At 37.0% G+C, this 21,989-nt stretch overlaps 1 protein-coding gene across 2 annotated transcripts; it reads right to left on the bottom strand.

Moving 5' to 3' along the window:
- Positions 1 to 453: 453 nt before the first annotated feature.
- Positions 454 to 16,158, bottom strand: LOC128246483 (ATP-binding cassette sub-family G member 5-like). 2 transcript variants are annotated; one of them, XM_052964705.1, is made up of 11 exons: positions 16,022 to 16,158; positions 13,182 to 13,349; positions 11,435 to 11,667; positions 11,116 to 11,248; positions 10,654 to 10,923; positions 6,616 to 6,826; positions 5,870 to 6,069; positions 4,772 to 4,910; positions 3,557 to 3,742; positions 2,923 to 3,105; positions 454 to 1,654 (listed from the first exon to the last, which is right to left on the bottom strand). In XM_052964705.1, exons 1-10 carry the CDS (start codon positions 16,053 to 16,055, stop codon positions 2,928 to 2,930), a joined length of 1,752 nt encoding a protein of 583 aa, XP_052820665.1. In that variant the 5' UTR covers positions 16,056 to 16,158; the 3' UTR covers positions 454 to 1,654; positions 2,923 to 2,927. The 2 variants fall into 2 exon arrangements, with proteins under 2 accessions (XP_052820665.1, XP_052820666.1); XM_052964706.1 differs by lacking the exon at positions 2,923 to 3,105.
- Positions 16,159 to 21,989: the final 5,831 nt, after the last annotated feature.

Raw genomic sequence — 21,989 nt, 5'->3', positions numbered from 1 at the left:
ACTTCAAACTTGGTATGCAGGTTGGTCATGACTAATAGATCATTTTCCCTATGTTGGGTCTGCTCCAGTTAACGCATCTAAACAATGATAAATTATAGCAATATTCTTAAAATTATTAAGACATATTTGATGACACCAAAGAATCTGAATTAAGTAATTTAACTGTGAAGAAAGTATGGGCATTTCTTTACAACAGCCATATAGTACTTTAGTAATGCTTAGAGATTGCAAGTATGTTGAGTGGTCCATATTATATTTTGTAAACTACCAAGTTATTGGGGCAGCCACTGTTTATATCTACCGCCTCACCTGATTACTAACAACAACAGCTGACTGAATAATTGTATTAGAAAACTTGAGAAATACCTTCTCATTGGACACAATATATAGTTGACCACTTAAAACAGTAAATGGTATAAACATAAGTCATGGAAAAACAGAAACACTGTTAAATGTTCGTAATATTTATTTATATAAAATAAAGATGTTTCTGTACTATAAAAGAGATTCTGGAATAGCTATATAATTGGGATTGCAATGAAAATAGGAATGTAAAATTGTAAAAATAAAAATGAATATTAAAATATCGTAAAATTAAAACATCTCTATAAATGTTGTGAATAAAGTTTTATTAAGTTATATTTTAGACAAATATCATTTTCATATGACGATATCAGATGCAAAACATACTAAATGAACACAAAATACATCGAATAAATTCTCACGAAATATTTGATTTTCTAAGATTGCTGGTTTATAATAATAATAACTTTACTTACTAGTTAAAGATAACTCATTCATCTATTTGACAAAACTTGTTTAAACATATTTATTAGTTATTAATTTGTTTACTATATGACCTTCATAAAAAACTGCATTGCAAACAAAATAACAAAACACACACGCATGCTGCACGCATGTCACAATTTATTATTGTACGATTAAATGAAAACGAAACAAATTGCAATTGCTGTGAAAATGATAATAAATAAAACTATGAAGTTGAGCAAGTTTCTGAATGCCTGGGGAAGCAGCAATGGACTTGATTTTTAGATCACTACTTTTCTTCAAATATTTAGCTCTACTGTGCATATAATCATAATGTATGATAATGCCGGCATGAGATTTTGATTTGTTTCCAAAAATATTTTCATGGTACTAGGTGGTCCTTTTTTTACAATACATCCAATCACATGTCCTTGAACTTTGACAACAGTCCCTTAAAACAATGTGAGCTGGACGCAATGTCATAAGTAGAAACATAAGACCTGGGGTCAATACTGATCTTATTTGGATTTAAGAGCGATGTAGCTAATCGGATTGCTCGATATAAATAACGGACCATAACAGTGAATGGATTTAGTAACGTTCATGTATGACCATAAGTTGCACATTAAATATCACCATCATAAATAAATAGAAAATGAATGAATAGATGGAACAAATCATAAACACATTCATGATGCATTTAACTCATGAACACAAAACTAATGCAAGTTTCTGTTTCCCCTGATTTCCAAGCACACAACAGCTGCAAAGAAAGTACCTACACAAAAAGCGATAACGACATAAAAGTTTCTTGCGATGACGTCAGCACTACCTGGGAAGTTCTTGTCAAGAAAAATGTCACCGCTTTCCATGCATGGCTGTAGCACTGTAAAAGATGACGTGTGTTTCATAAAACAGTTTTTCAGAAATGTACAAGACTAATTTTGATGCAAAGTATCAAAGACGTCGCGAATGTTTTTGAAACATGACTACTGATAAAAGGAAGAAGATAAATCAGGATACCAAGTTTGAGGTACGTGGAGATAAGCATTCTTCAGTTATTGGACGAAATCGGATTTTAGCTTAAGGTCACCAGGACCTTGACCTTTGACCAACTGACATGACAATAGTTACGTACTGGTCATGTTTGACGGATCTCTACCAAGTTCGAGGTCTCTAAGCCTAAGCGTTTTTCATATAATGATCGGAAACCAATTTTCAGCTGAAGGTTATCTTATGGTTACCACGACGTTGACCATGATGGTCCATATGTTGACCATATTTCACTATCCGGGAGTGGGCCCACACCATATTGATATGAAAGAATTTAAACTGTTTAATTTCACTGGTTTTAAGAATGTTCTGTTAAGTCTATATTCTGCAATTAAAATATGGAAACGTATGTTTTTAAAAATGAATACTCCATGTTAAAGAAATCGTTGTTTTATTTCAAGAAATACAACAATTCCAAATTGTACACTTAAGTTGATATATGTTAAGATGCTTCTGTAATACGGACCTAGAGAATATAACTGTTTTGATTGAAATTGGCCAGGTATATGTGTAATTAATAATTATCATATGTTTACGAAGTAAATTGAGTACAGACCGTGATAATACAGTTAACGATTAAAAATCAAGGTTTTAAAATCTAAACAATTAATATGTATACGCTTAACTTAGGTTACACACCACCATTGTCATTTCCTCTATAATTCAATGTGAAATGATTATTTTTAGACAACATTTAAAGGCATTTCGAGCGAATGCAGACTATGATAAAGATATATATTCTTAAAGTACAAGCTTTAAATTACCTTTTAAGCCAATAAAAAGGGGGGGGGGGTCAAGTTATTCCTAAGAAAAATCTCTCCACTTGAAAAACAAACTCTAAAAATTGCACATTCCGCCATGACAGTTCTTCCAAAATGACCTTTCAACTATAGGGCAGCAGTTTATGCTTAAATCTCTATTCTAAATGATAAATCAAGAAATAATAGATACTCAAGGTATAAAAGTTTCAGGAATAATGATATTTTTGATTTACAGTGTATTGAGCATGTGAAAACATGTCTATCAGTCATAAAAACATTATTTTTTATTGAGAACTTTCCACACAACGGAAGTACATATGACGCAATGGTGACGTCATACCTAACTTAGAAATAAGCTCCATTATACGTGACGTTTAAGTTAGAAGTAACGTTAGAAAGTTGAATCTCAGGGCAGTCGAACCGCAGACCATGGAACTCGTTAGCAGCCAGAAGTTCGGCGGAGTATTTTTGGATAAGACCTTTGCTGACCCACTGCAAGGGTTTCATAAGGGAGTTCAACTCCCTGAAACAATAGATAATGTGTCTGTTTTCACTATGATATGGTCAACGGGAACTGAATTATTTAGGTATATGTATAATAGAAATATATACACACATCGTGCATACTTTTAACTGTTGGCAAAAAATATGTTATCAAAGTATTTGTTTGTGTTAGTTTGTTTATTATTGAAACAGTTTTAAACTGGCGTGTATAAACAGCTAAATCGTTCTTATAAATGCCCATGGAAATACCATTGCGAGAGGCGGAGGGGGAGGGGGTATGGCGATCATCACTCCGATATTTTTCGGACATCGACGTGCGCCCAATTCCGCTACTCTCTATTCATCGGTCGATGGGTCAGTCATGATAATCTGTATCTGTATCTGTTCTGTTACGTATAATCCGACGATGCATCTAACTTAAACACCTTACAGCTTACAAAGCGTCTCACAAACCTTGAAAAAAAGCTTACTTTAAAAATCCAGTGGCCACCAAAGAGTAGCTTGAAAGACAGAGTCCAGTGACGGCCTGGGCCAAGTTGGCGGACAGGAAGATGCCATGGAAGGCTGCAGTGTGCAGCTCCGACCAGAGACAGTTTAGGAACACCACGGCGGTAAACCGGATGAACTGGAGTTGGCCTGGATGAAGCCCCGTGCTCCTGTAAGTCACATCGGAAGCATTGGTATAACAGTTATTACATGTGTATTGTATATCAAAAATGTCAAACAATAACTCCTCAACTGAGAAAGACACCCGTATATAATTTGTGGATTGACCGTTTTAATTTTGAATGGTTGTTGTTGTTGTTGTTGTTGCTGTTGTTGTTGTTGTTGTGGTTCAGTTTATAAAGGCCTGTCATTGCCCTATAATGACTGCATTATGGATTGACCCCGTCACATCCCAAAGTGTGACTTCAACACAAATTAATTTAAGCTAAATGAGGAATTTTATCCAGACCGGTTGATGGGATATTAGCAAGAAGAGCAATTTTATTGTTGTTTCAACGTTTAAACCGCAACGTTGTTTCAACGTTGAAATCACAACGGCAATACAACTTTCAAATACAACCATAGTTCAACCTTTTCTCAACGTTGAAGGATAACCGTTGTTTCAACGTTGCTTCAACGTTGTTGTGCCTGCTGGGTACGTACCGCCCCACTAGAGACAGGCTATAGAACAGGCCAAATTAAACCGTGTTGGGGATGATCCTGTTGCAGTTCATATACTAATATATGATTGTTGTATAAGTCTTAATAAAAAATGTCCGATCTGTTCTGTTATATTAAATACTTCGTTGTGGTTTTATAGAAATGAGCTTCGTCATTCGGAATACTTCGGCCATTTTCAATCGAAAACAACCTCGGATGTATATGGACGGTTTACAGTGTAAGAATTATTTTAATTTTAACTACGCTGCAAGTAGATCGCGTAGTAATTTGAATATAGCAGATTAACTTTATGGCTTTACTCTTGAGAATCTTTCTTAATTATACGACAATACACTTCCCTGACAATCAATTTAATCTTAGGTAAAATAAATACACGTTAAACACCATCATTAATAAATGCTATTATATATTTTTTTACGAACTACTTCTAATGATGTACATCCGGGGTTGTTTTCAATGGGAAATGGCCGATGAGTTCCGAATGGATCGTCGTATGTGATCGCTTGCAATCCACTTACCAGTAAACTATGGCACTGAAGAGGACGGAAGACACGACGTGGCACGGTAATACATGGACGGTATAAGCCAACAGGAGGGTCAGGGCGCCATACAACCCGTCTCGTCGCTCCCGGAAATACTGGTCTCGGATGCTAGGAACTAATTTAGGAAAATTTGTTTAAATTAATTCTCTGAAGTTTGTAAATAATTGACTAGTTCACCTTATAATTCTTGATGTTTATCGAAAGTAAGGAAGTGGAAAAAAAGCAATAAAATGGGGTGAAATCAAGAAACATCTGAATATTCAGTTGTTGTGATAACTAACAGACAGTGTGTTTTTTGCAATGTCTGCAATGACGTTGCGGCGCGAAGAATTGCAGGACTTTATCTGAGAGGAATTTCTTAATATCGTTGAGGGACGCGCGGCGTGGGGTTGCATATTTATCCTCCGCAGACAATTCGCACCACGGTGGTCCGCGATTTACTGCAAACCGCGTGCTTTAAGTACTGTATTTATAGAAAACATAGGTTGAAAAGTTCACAATGTTGGAAAACACTAGGCATTAAGTATTTAATTTAGGAAGATTTTGTCTCCTTTACAATAAAAAAGTTTACTTCATAGCTTTGTGAAAGAAGTCAAATTTATATCGAGAAGAATGTTATTATTTCTTTGACAATCATCGAATTTCGAAATGCAAATGCTTTTTCTTTGAAAGTCTGATAGAATGATATTTTGTAAAATTTGCTCAACTCCTACACCTAAACATGTTGCAATGGATATATGTATTATGCTTGCTAAATATTGAACCCGAAAACTAGATAAAAAAGATATGTTTTTATATTTTGTTATTTGGTCCTTTTGAACGACTTTTAAACTGCGGAAGGCCTTTAATTCCGCTAATTTTGCCCAGTTCTAATGTTCTTTTTACATGCGACATGGTATTGGTATTATTGGTATTATAGGTTGTAATGTTGCTATTCCATATATTAACTTAATCAAATTGGTAATTTTTTACTTAGTTGAAATTTTTTACTAAGATGCTTATTGAATACGGCCCCTGGTTCGCGTCCTCGAGTTATCGCAGTTTTACCTTAATATATGATTCCATATTACTCACATAAGGCTGAAGCGTTGAGTATGGACACATACGGGGCGAACGCGCATGTCAAATACAGCATCCCCATCCGGTTCTGAACGCTGCTCGGCTCCGTACCAATGCGGCCCATGAATGCGATAATCATTATACAGAAAGCCGGGAGGAAGAAGAACCGTAGCATATAGTCTGCACGGTCACGGAATAGGTTCCGATACATCCGCCTGTGGGATGAAAAGGAGCTTGGAATAAAACAAGAAATAATTACTGCCCCCACAAACCGCGTTATTGAATTTATGCACAGGGGCAGAGTACGTTGTTATAACACCACCCTATGACCACGTCCCTCCCTCGATTTTTTTAAATCCCAGGCTGATGGGGGAAATGTTACTAGTGATACATTAAAAAATATACAAAGTTTATAAAAAAAATATTAAAAGTTATCACTAGTTTCATTTCCCCCATCATTATTAACATTAATAAGACTCGGATTTGTTTTTTTTCTAAAAAACAAATGGGGAGGGGGAGGGGCGTGGTCATGGGGGGTCGTCATAAAAACGAACCCTGCCCCTGTGTAGCGCTTCAGCCAGAATGTACAATTTCAATTTCAATCACGCAGGTGTGTGTCACGTGACTGTTTTGTATCATGTTGTCAATGACAATTTTAATAACAAGGGTTTGGTTTAAGATATAAATAAATACCCGTATGTTAGAATAAATTAGAATAGTTTATATATACATATTTAAGTGAAAATCATGGCTAGTTTTACCTAATAACAGTGACTAACACCCGAGCGGAGCCCGGGCGCTCTACCGCTTCCCTATTTCCGGCACGCGGTCCTCGCCGGAAGTCGTCAGAGATCCTCCGGAATGTCCCAAGCTGTAGCCGAGAAGTTTTCAATATTTTAACCAACCGTTCCACTCGAATAAGGCTCTGAATTTCTGAATCTTTGTCCCGGCGGTCCATACTCGCCACATCAACTAAAATGGAATTTCATTGGCTCGGTAATGTTCGGAGGAATTCGGAAAATTTACGGATTATTTATAGTAAGACGAACGACTGAAGTAACCGAACTTGCACAGAAACCTATTATCCAGTTGGTCTATGTTTGTAACTTTAACTGCAATATGGTTAATTAAGGTTAATTTTAATTGTTACTTATACTCGGCAATGTTCGACAAAATTCGTGACTTTGACTCGGTTAGCTTCGGGAGTTTTCGATATCGAGTTGAATGTCCGAGTCGTTGTTCAACCATCCGATACTTTCAACGTCGACTAGAATCTTTTAAATAAATTTATTAGGGAGTATAAGTATCTTCCATGGCCGAGGGTGTTAGATAGGTTCATTTCGACCCGAGCGTAGGGTGTTTTGCGGAAAAGAGGTTTACGAAAAACACCCTGCGCGAAGGTCGGGATGAACCTATCTTACACGAGCGGCTATGGTAGATGCTTTATCTTCCAACTCAATTAAACAAAATTAAGTAAAATTGTGTTTCTTTGCTGGAACTCTTTTATGCTTACTGAAAATAATTGCGTGGATATGCGATAATTCGTGGTTGTCATGGATATGCGCGCAGTGATTCAGATTATGTTAATAGTCAAATCGGTCCTTAAATAGTTCTAAGGAGAGTGAAGCATTATTTCTTGAAAGGTACGTGCAAACTTTTTTATGGTGACATTTGAAGCGAGAAATAATTAATTAGCGTTCTAAATATTGCCACAAGACAAAGTTTCCATGATGCTACAGACGACAGTTTTCAACAAGGGAGGTATAAGTACAATGTGGCGACCAAGGAGTTCCTTACGTGAATTTTATCTTCGCCCGTGGGCAAGAAAAGAATTTCTAGCATGGTTAAATTATTGGATCTTCTTATCTGAGGTGGGAGAATATAAGTATCTTCCATGGCCGAGAGTGCAAGATAGGTTCATCCCGACCCGAGCGAAGGTAAACCTCGTTTCCGCAAAACACCCTCCGAGAGGTTTGTGATGAACCTTTCTTACACGGGGGGGCTATAGTAGATGCTTTTTCTCCCACCTCAGTTTAACAAAATGAAGTAAAAATGTATTTTTGCTGGAACTCTTTTGTGCGTAGTGAAAATAAATGCATATGGATATGTGATAACACGTGGTTGTCATGGATATGCGCGCAGTGATTCAGATTATGTTAATAGTCAAATCGGTCTTGAAATAGTTCTGAGAAGAGTGAAGCATAATTTCTTGAAAGGTGCGTGAAAAAAATGTTATGGTGACATTTGAAGCGAGAAATAATTAAAAGGCATTCTAAATATTGCCACAAACAAAGTTTCTAATATGCTACAGACGACAGTCTTTAACAAGGGAGGTAATTACAATGTGATGACCACTAAAAAGGAGTTCCATACGGGTACTTGTTTTATCTTTGCCCGTGGGCAAATTTTCTAGCATGGTTAAATTTTTGGATCTACTTATCTGAGGTGTGAGAAAAGTATGGTAATGTTCGACACAATTGGTGCCTTTGGCATTGCTAACATTTCGCTAGTATCGGGTTGTAACGATCATTTTCATGATTTCAAAATACACTGCGTATTTTAGTAAAACCCCATGGGGAGGTCTCCAGAAGTATGGAATGTATGGTGTGGTGTCCCGGCGTGCCCTTTGTGAGGTTTACGACAATTTCTTACAACGTAAGTTTTAATAACCCGTTTTACTCCAGTAGCTAACCTGGCAGTGCTCTTTGGCAGATATGTCGAATGTCCTTTATCTTTTAACCCATCTTATATCAGTAACATATTTAAACGACTTGCTCGCCCGTTTGACTCGTGTAGCTAACGCAATGGACTCGACTTGCTCGCCCGGTCGACTCGTGAAGCTAACGCAATGGACTCGACTTGCTCGCCCGGTTGACTCGTGTAGCTAACGCAATGGACTCGACTTGCTCGCCCGGTTGACTCGTGTAGCTAACGCAATGGACTCGACTTGCTCGCCCGGTTGACTCGTGTAGCTAACGCAATGGACTCGACTTGCTCGCCCGGTTGACTCGTGTAGCTAACGCAATGGACTCGACTTGCTCGCCCGGTTGACTCGTGTAGCTAACGCAATGGACTCGACTTGCTCGCCCGGTCGACTCGTGTAGCTAACGCAATGGACTCGACTTGCTCGCCCGGTTGACTCGTGTAGCTAACGCAATGGACTCGACTTGCTCGCCCGGTTGACTCGTGTAGCTAACGCGATAATTCTCTTTGGCAGGTGAATCGATGGTCCAAAATCGATTAACCCATCTTATATCAGCAATGGATTAACTCGACTTGCTCCACCGTTTTCCTCGAGTAGTTAATCCAACAGTGCCCTTTGGCAGATGAATCGATTGACAAATATCGATTAACCCATCTTTTTGTTAGCAATGCAGGGGCGGATCCAGTATTTTGCTTTAGAGGGGACGTAGAACGTACACTCGGTTCCCCCAAAAAAGAACAATTCATGGTTTTAACGGGTTGATAGGGGCATAAAGCCGTCCCCAGGAAATATTTAGAAATATTGCATTCCAGGTTATAAAAAAGTAAACTTTTAACCATTTTAGAGGGTGTGTGCGGCGGATGCGCCCCCGTCTTAAGCCGCTAGTGCAATGGATTTACTCGACTTGCTAGCCAGTTTTGCTCTCTTTTTTTATTTCATACGTACCGATGGTCCAACACCGATTAACCCATCTTTTATTAACACTCTTTACGGGCAAATCCAATTTAGTCACAAACCTAGGTTATCCTTAATGTGCACATAAAACTCGGTAAATACCACAATAGCTATTAGTATCTATTACTTGTTAAATACTAGTTCTCGATTTAATCATTGAAACTGAAGACATGGTATTGCATTTATTTCACAGTATTTGAATTTGCCATCATCGCCATTTACTCTGAGGTTACTGCAACTACGACATATATTCCTATATCGTCGATGTTTCAAAATACTTTCTAAAATTAAGCCATTTAAAGGTGCACTCTCACAGATTGAGCGTTTTGACAATTTATTTTTTATTTTGTTTTGTCTTGGAATGAGCGTAATGTTTCGTTTTTGTCTGGAAACCAGTGATATAAGACTGCTGACAAAAAATCAGATAGCATTTTTTTCATTTTTAGGGTCGAAAATTGATGTTTTATGTATTAGAAACAATGAGGAGTTTATCGGCATAAAACATCAATCTTCAATCATAAACAAGAACAAACTGCGATCTGTTCTTTGTTGTCGTCATCAGTATAATATCACTGGTTTCCAAACATTTACGAAACGATTGGCTTATTCAAAGACAAAACTTTGAAATAAAAGTTGTTAAAACGGTCAATCTGTGAGAGTGCAGCTTTGATAAGAGTATATCATTTACATAAAAGCGCAAATAGCATACACTGATGACGTAATTATGCAGTTTTAAAGTGCTGTCGACTTGTCCACTAATTAACTAGATACGCCGACGTAACCATTGAGACATTTCGTGTTATAACTAGCAAGTCGACATGACTGCATGGTCACATAATCTTAAATCTGATGTACGATAAACGTTTAATGACTACAGGCCCAGGACTACCACAGTCATTTAAATGGAGTGAACTAATGCTTTGGTGGCATATGACCTGAACATTCGGAACTCCTCGGCTATTTTTATCGTTGATAAAAATGGCAGAGGAGCTCCGAATGATGACCTGAACAACATTTAGTGACATTTAACCTACACATGTCATTAAATGTATTTCAGGTCATATGACACCAAAGCAGGAGTTCGTTCCTATCAAATGACTGTGAAAACAGTGCTACCTTGTATGACCACCACACAACTCACCATATCTATCCAGCGGGTTTGTATATTTATCACATGGGTACCCTACTTCTGTAAAATATTGCACCATCCCTTTCGCACAGCCGAAATAAACGAATTCTCCCTTTGACATAATTCCTATTCTGTCCAGCAGCGAATAAATGTCCGAACTCGGTTGATGGAGAGAAAGCATGACTATTTTCCCGCGTCTCGCGAGATCTCGCAGGTTGGAAACAAGATGGCGGGCGGTATAGCTATCGAGGCCAGATGTCGGTTCGTCTAGAAGTATGCTATCTAAAATAAAACAAATGTTTGACCCAAAACATAAGTTACATAGTATAGTATTTTTCAGTCATATTTAAAGTCGATAAGCCAATCGTTCATGGGTATTATTTTAGAGAAAATAATTACGATTACAACTGATGAAGAAGAAGAAGATATTAACAACAACAACAGCAAAAACAACGACGAAAAAGAAGAAAGAACCTGGGTCTTTAAGGAGTTGTATCGCTATGGTAACACGCCGCCGTTCACCGCCGGAAATACCTCGTATGATACTTCCGCCAATGCGAGTGTCTGCGACGTCTTTTAGACCCATTGCCAATACCACGTCAGTGACCTTAAATAGTAAAAACATAATTATCTATGTTATCTATGTTTATGTTCTGATATCATTTTTGCATTGCACTGTGAATTTTTACAATAGTTGAATAGATATTTTTCGCTTGATGGTGCTTAAATATCTGATTGAATTTGACAAACCGCCTCGAGCCCAAAATCATATTATTACGTATAATAAATTTACCCTCTTTTCTATTTCTTCTGACGTCGAGCATCCTGGCAGCCTGAGTTTGGCGCTGTATATTAACGTTTCTCGGACGGTAAGATTTGGCAGGAAACGGTCAGCTTGCATCACGTAGGTGGCGTGATTCTGAATGACGTTATTTGTGCATCGTGTACCATTGTAAATGACGTCTCCAGTCACTTTGCCGGAAGCGCGGCATGTTATGACGTCTAGCAGGGACGTCTTTCCAGACCCTAGAACGAAACACCAAGCCAATTGTACAAAGGACGCAGGAAAATGCTATACCAGGTATAGACTAATTATGTTATATATTCATCAAGCAGTATGTAAGGTTTAAGCAAATATAATCTATAGTTTCTAAGGAAGGAGTGTGTTTTTGAATTATATTTGTCCTTTTTTAATATTTTTTTCACTAAAGCTTGTTAATTATTAAAAACCGATTAAACGTCATGAGAAACTGGCTTCGAAAGCGGCGGTGCATGACACACTAAACATCATTTCTAGTTGGCCTTAGATATATGGATGTAATGAAAATGTGTCTGACTTAATGCTTCGTGGTTTAAACCCCGATGTTATTCTGCAGATATTAATTTTTACGAAGCTAATTATGGTAGTTACGTAACTGTTGCTCAAACTAACAAGAATGCATTTACATTTTCTGGAAAGGCTATGAATTACATATTTCTGTTAAGGCAATCGAATGCCTCTTTTTTAGTTAGCCTAGGGAATTCTGCCCGTAAATAAGATAATTATCTGTTAACTCCATTAACCTTAATGGTAAATGTTGATGCCTGTGCTGGTATTCAATATTGGTCTTACATGTTTTTGGATCTAAGAACGATGTAGCGTATCGGATCGCGTGATATAAATAACGAACATATATAGGGAATGAAGTTCCTGAAGCATGACAATAAGTGTGACTTAAGATGCATATTGAATACCACCCAAGATGACTTCATACTTTTTTTGGTATCTTTTCTAAGGTATTTGCTTAGGTAACCGTCTCCGTGGCCTAGTGGTTAAGCGTCCGCCTACGGAGCGGGAGGTCGTGGGTTCGATCCCTGGCCGCGTCATACCAAAAGACGTTAAAAATTGGTACAAGTAGCTCCCTTGCCTGGCGCTCGGCATTTAAAGGGTAGTGCTTGGAAAAGTGGTGTACTCAGTACTGGTTTAACCCAGGAAAGTTGTACCCCGTGTATCGGTGCTTTACACCGAGCACGTAAAAGAAATAGGTAAGAAATATAGGTACGAAAGTACTTCTTGCATTAAGTGATTACATGGTGTATATTTGCCCTTTATGGCGGCTGAAATCGGACGTATATGACACATTTTACAATCGTTGAGGGCCAAACAAACTTGGTATAATATTCAGGCGAGTAGCTAGTGCATATTTGGAATTACACAGATCGATGCCGGACAGCATATTAACCCCTTCATCCCTATATTTCAAATTCGGGATTTTTGGTATGACAAAAACTTGGACCTGTCAAAATTTCATTACGTAACTGCGTATTTGCGTACAGTCAGCTATTCGCCCGAGATTTTCGGTAAATATTTAAATTACATTTTCCTTTTATTCACACAAAACTGTTTGAAATGATGCCAAAATAATATGGGACCACTAAGCATTTAAAATTCAAATATTCGTGGGCCGGAAATTAGTCTCTCTCAATGATATTACGTGTCTACCAAATCCTACAAAAGGTATCATTTGACAATATGTTGTTTTCCATTCATCCGGTCATACCTGAGTTTCCGAGAATGCCAGTAATTTCCCCTGACTTGAGTCGCAACGTGACGTCATTGATGATGCATTTATGACGTAACTTCCGGAAGCAGGCGCCCTTCCACCACGGCCCCACCCAGTCTCGTACCACATACTTCAAGTTGAGCACATCCAGGTGATTTGTGGCATCTGTAAATATAAATATATTCTGTAATGCAGCAGGGGCGTAACTAGACCGTGTTTGTGTAAATATATTCTGTAATGCAGCAGGGGCGTAACTAGACCGTGTTTGTGTAAATATATTCTGTAATGCAGCAGGGGCGTAACTAGACCGTGTTTGTGTAATATATTCTGTAATGCAGCAGGGGCGTAACTAGACCGTGTTTGTGAAAATATATTCTGTAATGCAGCAGGGGCGTAACTAGACCGTGTTTGTGTAAATATATTCTGTAATGCAGCAGGGGCGTAACTAGACCGTGTTTGTGAAAATATATTCTGTAATGCAGCAGGGGCGTAACTAGACCGTGTTTGTGTAAATATATTCTGTAATGCAGCAGGGGCGTAACTAGACCGTGTTTGTGTAAATATATTCTGTTATGCAGCAGGGGCGTTACTAGACCGTGTTTGTGAAAATATATTCTGTAATGCAGAAGGGGCGTAACTAGACCGTGTTTGTGTAAATATATTCTGTGATGCAGCAGGGGCGTAACTAGACCGTGTTTGTGTTAATATGCCGTCCGGCAAATTAATGGTACCTATATAAAATTATATGGTAAGGTTTCTATACCCTTTGATACGTTAACAAAATTCCACAATTGACACTCTGACTGACCAGACCCATTTAGGGGTATTTCCCACACTTAAATCACTAGCGGATCGGGGGTGGGGGCGCCTCTAGCACCCCCTTCAAATTTTCTTTAAAATTCGATATATGAGAAAAAAGAAATTGTTAAAAATATATTGGTGGAGTATGCCAATCCCCCCTTCGGTTCCGTGAAGGAGGGACGCAGGACAAAAGGTTACGCCCCTATGTATCGCCCCTCTTACGTCAAATCATGGATCCGCCCCTGGGATTTGTTAATCAAATCATTAATTTACCAATATATTGCATAACTACATTGGTCTAAACTACGTACACAATTTGTAACAGGTGATGGAAAAACAACAAAATTGCACAGACGACTAATCTATTCATGATAAATGAATTCATGTGCAGAATGCTTTGAATATCTGATATAAACATAAACATAACTGTTCGTTAAGATTGCCCAAGCGTCCATGTTAAACATTATTTCCATTTGCTGGATGAAACGACTAGCTCATTTGTACATCGTATAGCGCAAATACTTCATGTGCATATTAAACTTGCATTTTTTATTCCAAATGTAAATGAGGACGGATTCATTACAAGTTTGCATACTATCGTTAAAAGGGACTTGTTCAGAGATTTCAATATATCGGTAAATATATCTAAAATGTAAGATTTGTTGAAAGTCAGTTCTTATACGTTCACAAGTGCCCATGGAATATTCTTATACTTTTTACCAACGACTAGAATGTGTAAACGTTGGTGAATAAGTCCTCGCATAGTCTTTCCTTAAAATGCGTGTATTTTGATTTGGGTTTTAACGATCAGCACCAATTACAGTCAAATTTTGTTCACCACCTCCCTTTAATATATTATATTATACTAGTAGAGTCATTATGCAGTTATTCAAAAATACAATCCATGCAAAATTTATATAATGGTTAATCAAAATAGTTTTAAGTTTTATGTATATTAAGCCAGAAGGTCGCAGACCCATGAGGCATAACGTGCACAACATTAAAGAAATAATATCGATGTTAATATCTGAAATGCACTGACACATCTTTGCACCGTAATGAATGATGGCTTACCTTATTTTTAACACATGAAATAAAAGCGTTTAGCGCAGTCGAACAGTCGTAAAACAAGATATTAAGTGCCAAACGGAGAGTGTTTTAATTTTCAAATACAATAGCAAAATTCAACTATAAACTACGATTAACCATATCACCAACGAACGATGTTTATTCTTTTGAAAATGTTTGACACGTCTTATAGTATGTACCTATAATGGTTTAAATCTTTTTAACCAATGGGATGACAGTATTTTTCAAATAATTCGACGTATAATTTTCATATAGACCGACGTTATGCACCAGTCAATTATAACCACGGCCCCAAAGTCCGGGGAATAGTGGGGACTTTAACTTTTGGTCAAGCCAAGCCCGGGTAACATCCCCGCCCTGCGGGAACAAACTGTTGGTAAAATCTCCGTCAAATGTCCCTACACCTCAGGGACCTTAGGTAAGGCCTTTTCTCCGCTATTTTTGACGCGAAGACAAAACCACCGCATTCACCTGGCACTGCGGGGCCACCTGGAAGGTAAAAACACGGCCCATTTCCATGGCTATCCCCGGTATACTCCCGGGCCTGGGTGGGGGGAAGGGGGCGTGGTTACAATTGACTGCTGCATTAGATTCGCCGTATTAATAGGCTGAATCTCTTACATATACGGTCTGACCGGGGTGATACTCGATTTTTTACACCCATTTCTTAAGTATGCACTCTTCTAACTCACACACTGAGTGGCAATGCATGTTTTAAGGTATATTAATTATGTGATGTATATATGTTGTATTGATGAGACTAATAAACTATCCAATTTTAAAGACGTTAAAATACATTATCTATGTGTAAGAATTCTCGAGTTGGCCTGACCTTTTGAAGTTATGTGCATGTATACACATAAATATATACACATCATTAAAATGAATACTATTTATATTTTCAAAAAAAATATCCATAAAATCAGGTATATAAAGACAAATATTACCTTCTATTTTTCCTGATATTCCGTTCACAGCCATAGGCGCTAATAACCGCACATCTGCACCTGAAGCTGAACACTCCTATTATGTCCAATATTGTTACAATCTCAATAATATAAGCAAGCTTCTCGTTCAACTGTTTTAACAATTGTAAGATGACTTTGAATACACACAAGGTCATTATTATATACCACGCTTAGGAAAGTTATGTATTACATCCTTGTATCAAGTTGATATATCCGTGTCCTTGGCAAAAGCGATAGCGTTTAAAAACATTTGATCTATTGTCTTGATAAAAAGAAAACAGTTTAAGCTGCACTCTCCAAGAGTCTCACAGATATACCGTTTTTACAACTTTTTTTTCTCTTGGAGAGAGCAAATTTTGCGTAAATATCTGTAAACCAATGATAAAAGATTGCTGACAAAAGATCAGAGCGCAGATTTGCATATTTCCGTTCGAAAATTAATGTTTTAACTAACGGTTTAGGAATATGCATAAAACATAAAAAAAAAATAACTTAAGTACAAAAATCTGCGATCTATTTTTGTCAGCAGTCTAATATCACTGGTTTCCATGGATTTTCGCAAAACTTGGCTCGTTCCAAGACAAAAAAATAAAAAAAAGTTGTCAAAACGTTCAATCTGTGAGAATGCAGCTTTAACTTCTTTAACGAATTTAACAGAAAGAAAATATACCATGCACAAGTTATTTTATATCACGAATCAGCTATTAGCAATTACAGCGCTCGTATATGCTTGAAAAACTCAAATAATTAGATATGATGCTTTGATTGTGGATGCTAGTATTCAATGACAATCCAAATATGATGATCATAAAAAATAGAGCTAGTGTCAAATGAAAGTGAAAAAGCTGATGAAGCAGAATTCCATTTCGATCATTATAAGACGGATATTTATTTATTCAAATCAGTTTCTGAAATTTTGAATAATCAAGAAATGTCCGTCAATGAGATAGTGAGGAGGTTTCGACCACAGCGTAACTTTTTTCAATCGCTTCACACGGAATTGTCACAATGGGGTAGATGCTACGCATTATTTACAAATTAAATAGAATATCTGATATTGATGTTCTTATTCTTTGGCCTTGCTATTTGCGATGTCATTCATTTGTAAACACGAGTGTTTGAAACTTGTATTCCAAATGAAATTAAGGCATTCGATCCACAAACAAGCTAGTCATTTATCAAGCCATTGTTAATAACTCAGAGTCGATTGTTCAAAACTTTGATAAAGTTAACAACGTTTCTGACGCCATCGTTTTTAACTTTCATATATTTACTGCTCAGAAAGTTAATTGGATACGCTTGAATCTGCAATGTTTCTAACAAGATTTGAGAAAATGATTTCAGATATACTTGTATAATTTAAATATATATAAACAGCATCAAATAGTTCAAAAGTTAACAACGATTTCGTTAATCGCGTTGTTAACTTTAACTGAACAGTTCTGAACAATAAGGCCCAGTGGTTTCTGATACCTTCTCTGTAAAATTAGTTACCAAAAATACATTATTGTACGTAAGGTTATAGCTGTTTGTATTGTTGTTCTTAATTTGAACTGAAATAAGACGTGTAGTTTTCTTATTTAGTCATATTTAAAAGCCAAAAAAATATGTTTGTAATATATTGGAAGATGTTTTAAAATGTCGCTCTGTACCATAACATATTTGGCCACAAGAAATCCAAAATTCACATACATGTACTAAATTCCGTATCTGATATTTAAATTAAAACCAATTTTAATGGTCAATTGACACAGTTCTCTAATTTGCTTTTAAAAAGTGTTTGTTTCTTTCTTCTTAAAACGTTGTTTCATGATCCCCTGAAAATATAAACTTAATCTATAGCTTTATACATTTTTTTCGTTTCTGTTAATGTTCTGTAGTGAACGTGACAATATCAAATTAGGTCTTTTAAAAGTAATTCAATAATAGTAATTGTTTCTGTCATAGCACCAGAAAGTTAAAAAAAAATTGTACAGAACATAACAGACTCTTTACTTGAAGCGGCACTACACACTTTTTATAGTTTTTGTCTCAGAATCAGCTGATTTTGGTTGCATTGCCTCCATTTCAGAAAATATAAGATAACTCACAATAAAACAGATCTCTTTTGTTTGGGAAACTGCCGAAAATTCCATTCCGGCCATAAAACATCAATTTTCGAACATACATATGATTAACTGTGATCTCATGTTTTGTCACCAGTCTTGTCCCACTGGTTTCCAGGCATTCACGCAAAAAATGGTTCATTCCAAGGCAAAAAAAAATGACAAAACGGTCAATCTGTGAGAGTGTTACTTCAACTTAAGGATACACAGCTCATCATTATCAGCACAAAATACATAATAGTGTAAACAGAAAACTTTGATTTATGTGATGCGATTAGTCTACATGTAAAGCATTCACGACGTTTCGGCATCGGATTTTCAAACTGAAATTAGTTTGTTTATAAAAATGAAGAAAAAATGGTAAAATTCCAAACTAAAAAATACGATGCCAAAAGCGTGCAAATGAATCGAAAAATAGTATTCTTCCATAAATTATGCACTTTGTACTCAGTGTGTGTATACCACGTGATAAATTGCGTCATAAATGCTACGTCGGAAGGCACTATTTTGCTTCGATTGAAGACTTAAAACAATGATAACTTTTCATTTTCCATACCATTTTAAATGAAACATAGCGCAGTCTATGCAACTAACGGAGCCCCGCATTCGGTCTTTTACCAAATTTTGATTGAGAGTTTAGTTTCTTATAACACTTCGACAAACCTTTTCACGATACGGCCGTCTGACGGAGCACTGTCAAAATATTGTTTGGAAAACAGGTTTGTCGAAGTGTTTGATGAAATTAATCACCTAATCAAACTCCGGTTATAGGAATGACGTCACCATTACGTCATATGTACTTCCGTTGTGTGGAAAATTCTCAACAAAAAAAAGTGTTCTTATGCTTGATAGACATGTTTTCACATGCTCAATACACTGTAAATCAAAACTATCATTATTCCTGAAACTTTTACACCTTAAGTATCTATTCTTGCTTGATGTATCATTTAGAGTAGAGATTGAAGCATAAACCGCTGCCCTATAGTTGAAAGGTCATTTTGGAAGATCTGTCATGGCGGACGGTGCAATTTTTAGAGTTTGTTTTTCAAGTGGAGTGATTTTTCTTAGGAATAACTTGACCCCCCTTTTTTATTGGCTTAAAAGGTAATTTAAAGCTTGTACTTTAAGAATATATGTGGTTATCATAGCCTGCATTCGCTCGAAATGCCTTTATATGTTGTCTAAAAATTATAATTTTACATTGAATTATATAGGGAATAACAATGGTGGTGTGTAACCTAAAAAACAGAGGTGGTGTTCTTTTAGCTGCATAGACTGGCCTTTGTTTCATTTAAAATGGTGAAGTAAGCGAAAAGTTATCTTTGATTTAAGTCTTTATTTTAAGCAAAATATTGCCTTCCGACGTAGCATATATGACGTAATTTATCACGTGGTATACAAACACTGTGTACTGTCAATATAAGATTATTCTCACATTATAGACAGTAAGTATAATCCGGTGCCAGTGAGGCAAACTAAGCACTTCAAAAACGGTTATGTATATTATATTAATGACTATTGGCAGGGGCGTAGCTAGCCCTTTATTCATGTGTATACATAATTGTGCTAGTGGGGTCCGGGGTCATGCCCCCTCGGAACATTTTGAAAACCATGGTGCAATCTGGTGCATTCTGGGCGTTCTGATATGCTTTATTTAGTACTGTAAAATGGACAGTTTTAGGATCATAAAGTCAAGTGTGAATACTGCACTTTTGGCTGTGTTTTTTTTTAAATTTATTTATTTATCAAAATCATGTGGATTCAGCCGCGTACTCGCGTATAAGCAGCTATGCGCCTGATTGGTCTTCAAATCCAAATCTGGGCATACAATATAATTCAAGAAACAGGAAGCCCTTTTGCAAACAGAAGAACAACAAACAAGAAGCATTTCTCATTAATAGTAATAATGTATCATTTGCTTTAATTAGTGGAAATATGAATATGCATTAATTATATATGATCGCAGATACCCTTGATCTTAATAAATATGAATATGCATGAATTATAGATGATCGTTTTCTTGAACAGCTTGGGAGTAGGATTTGGTCCAAGTAAGTTATGAATATGACTAAATAATAAATGAGATAAGTACTCTGGGAGTCGTTATCTTTATCCTAAATGTTGTAGCCGGATCTCAAATAATGCACCAGTCAATTGTAACCGCCCCCCCCCCCCCCTGATCCGGGGACTTTCACTTTCGGCCCAGCCAACCCCGGGTAAAATCCCCGTCCTGCAGGGACAAACTGCTGGTAAAATCCACGCCAAATGCCCCCGCACCGCAGGGACTCTCGGTAAGGCCCATTCTTCGCTAGTTGTGGTGCGAAGACAAAACCACCGCATTTACCCGGCACTGCGTGGCCACCTTGAAGGTAAAAACACGGCCCATTTCTCCGGTATACCCCCGGACCTGGGGGAGGGGGGTGCGTGGCTACAATTGACCGGTGCATAATGATTTCGAGTTATTTAAACAAGTTGATTTATATGCAAGCAAATTATCCTCCAGTGTTTTACGAGTAGCAGTATATTTTAAGAAAATGACCTTTTCGTGACCCACAAAGCATAAAAAGCGAGTATATTAAACGAGATCGTGTAGGTCGTGGCCACCAAGCTCGACAAGTGGGGTTTCTCCGGGTACTTAAGATTTCACCACAACGAAAGACCCATCGTCGGCAACCACCGGGTACTTTCTCCCGTTACACTTCATACACATAGAAGCATAGCGTAGTGTGTATCGGGGTATCCGGCGATGCAAAATACCGTACGCTCGAGTAATTAAAGTCGTGTGAGCGAGAGTGATTAAGATAATGTTCTTATGCCTTGTTTCGCAAACGTTGCCAAAAAATAAGTTTAAACTAGACAAACGTGCACATTGTACATTATCAGTAAGACAACGGACAAACTACAGTCGAAACTCGTTATGTCGAACTCTGGTATCTCGATGTTTTGGTTATGACGAACATTTTTCGATCATTTTGGTTTAGTGATACATGTTTTATATTGATAATATGAAAAGTTTAAATTAACAAGCTCAAGTTATATCGCGGATGCGTAAAGGCATGAATTGTTTATAATAGTCAAAAAGCGTTAAAAAGAATTCACCTATGTCTCCCTGAACGCACTGCCATCCCTTTTTAAATCGCTGCCTTTCACGTAGCCACCCTCAATTTAGCCGCCACTTCCTGACCATTTTCTTTCAGCTTGAAAATACAGCGTCCATCCAATGGTTATCCTTCCTTACAAAATCGATTTCAGTTCTCACGATAATTTCCTATTTTCTGTTTCACCTTTGCCGATAAACATGTTAGTTTCCTTGCATTAATTTATTATGCCTGGTAATCCATGTAATCACAATCAATAATTCAACGGTGCTTCTTAGAATGCAGTTTTGTACATCACGAGCGGAAGAAAATTATTTAGCAGTGTTTTTGTATTAAAAATAAATCGTTTTCCGTATCTTTAAGTTCCCACTAAATGTTTTCAAGGTAAATGTAAACAATCACCCTCCAATATCATTCATTAAACAAATCCATCAATATATTGATGTCTTCAAGAGCTAAGATTACATCCAGTTTCTGGTGTAAAAACGGAATTGATTACTGGAAATGTGAGCAGTCATGTATATGCCAAAGGTTGATATCAAAGCATTTTTTTAAAATCCAAATACTTTTTTAGTTTTTGATCACTTAAATCTAAGTAAGTTAAATATTTAAAATCAATTTTAACAGCTCAAAAATCAAAGCAATTATCGTGATTTGCTACTAGTTTTACAGTTAAAAGTCAAATCAAAACTTCAAAGCTTATTTATTGCAAAAAAAATGTCGTACATTTGTACAGTGATTGTA

The sequence above is a fragment of the Mya arenaria genome, chromosome 9 (assembly GCF_026914265.1).
Source record: "Mya arenaria isolate MELC-2E11 chromosome 9, ASM2691426v1".
Lineage (NCBI taxonomy): Eukaryota > Metazoa > Mollusca > Bivalvia > Myida > Myidae > Mya > Mya arenaria.
The sequence above is the reverse complement of the archived record's forward strand: the minus strand, read 5'-3'. Positions and strand labels throughout refer to the sequence as shown.

Excerpts from the sequence above, each read along its gene's own strand:
- LOC128246483 (XM_052964705.1), bottom strand. The coding sequence starts at position 16,055 with ATGGCTGTGAACGGAATATCAGGAAAAATAGAAG. Across the intron at positions 4,911-5,869 it reads ACTCAACGCTTCAGCCTTAT|TTCCTAGCATCCGAGACCAG; the intron begins GTGAGTAATATG and ends TTCCTAAATTAG. Across the intron at positions 3,106-3,556 it reads GTGGCCACTGGATTTTTAAA|GGAGTTGAACTCCCTTATGA; the intron begins GTAAGCTTTTTT and ends CTATTGTTTCAG.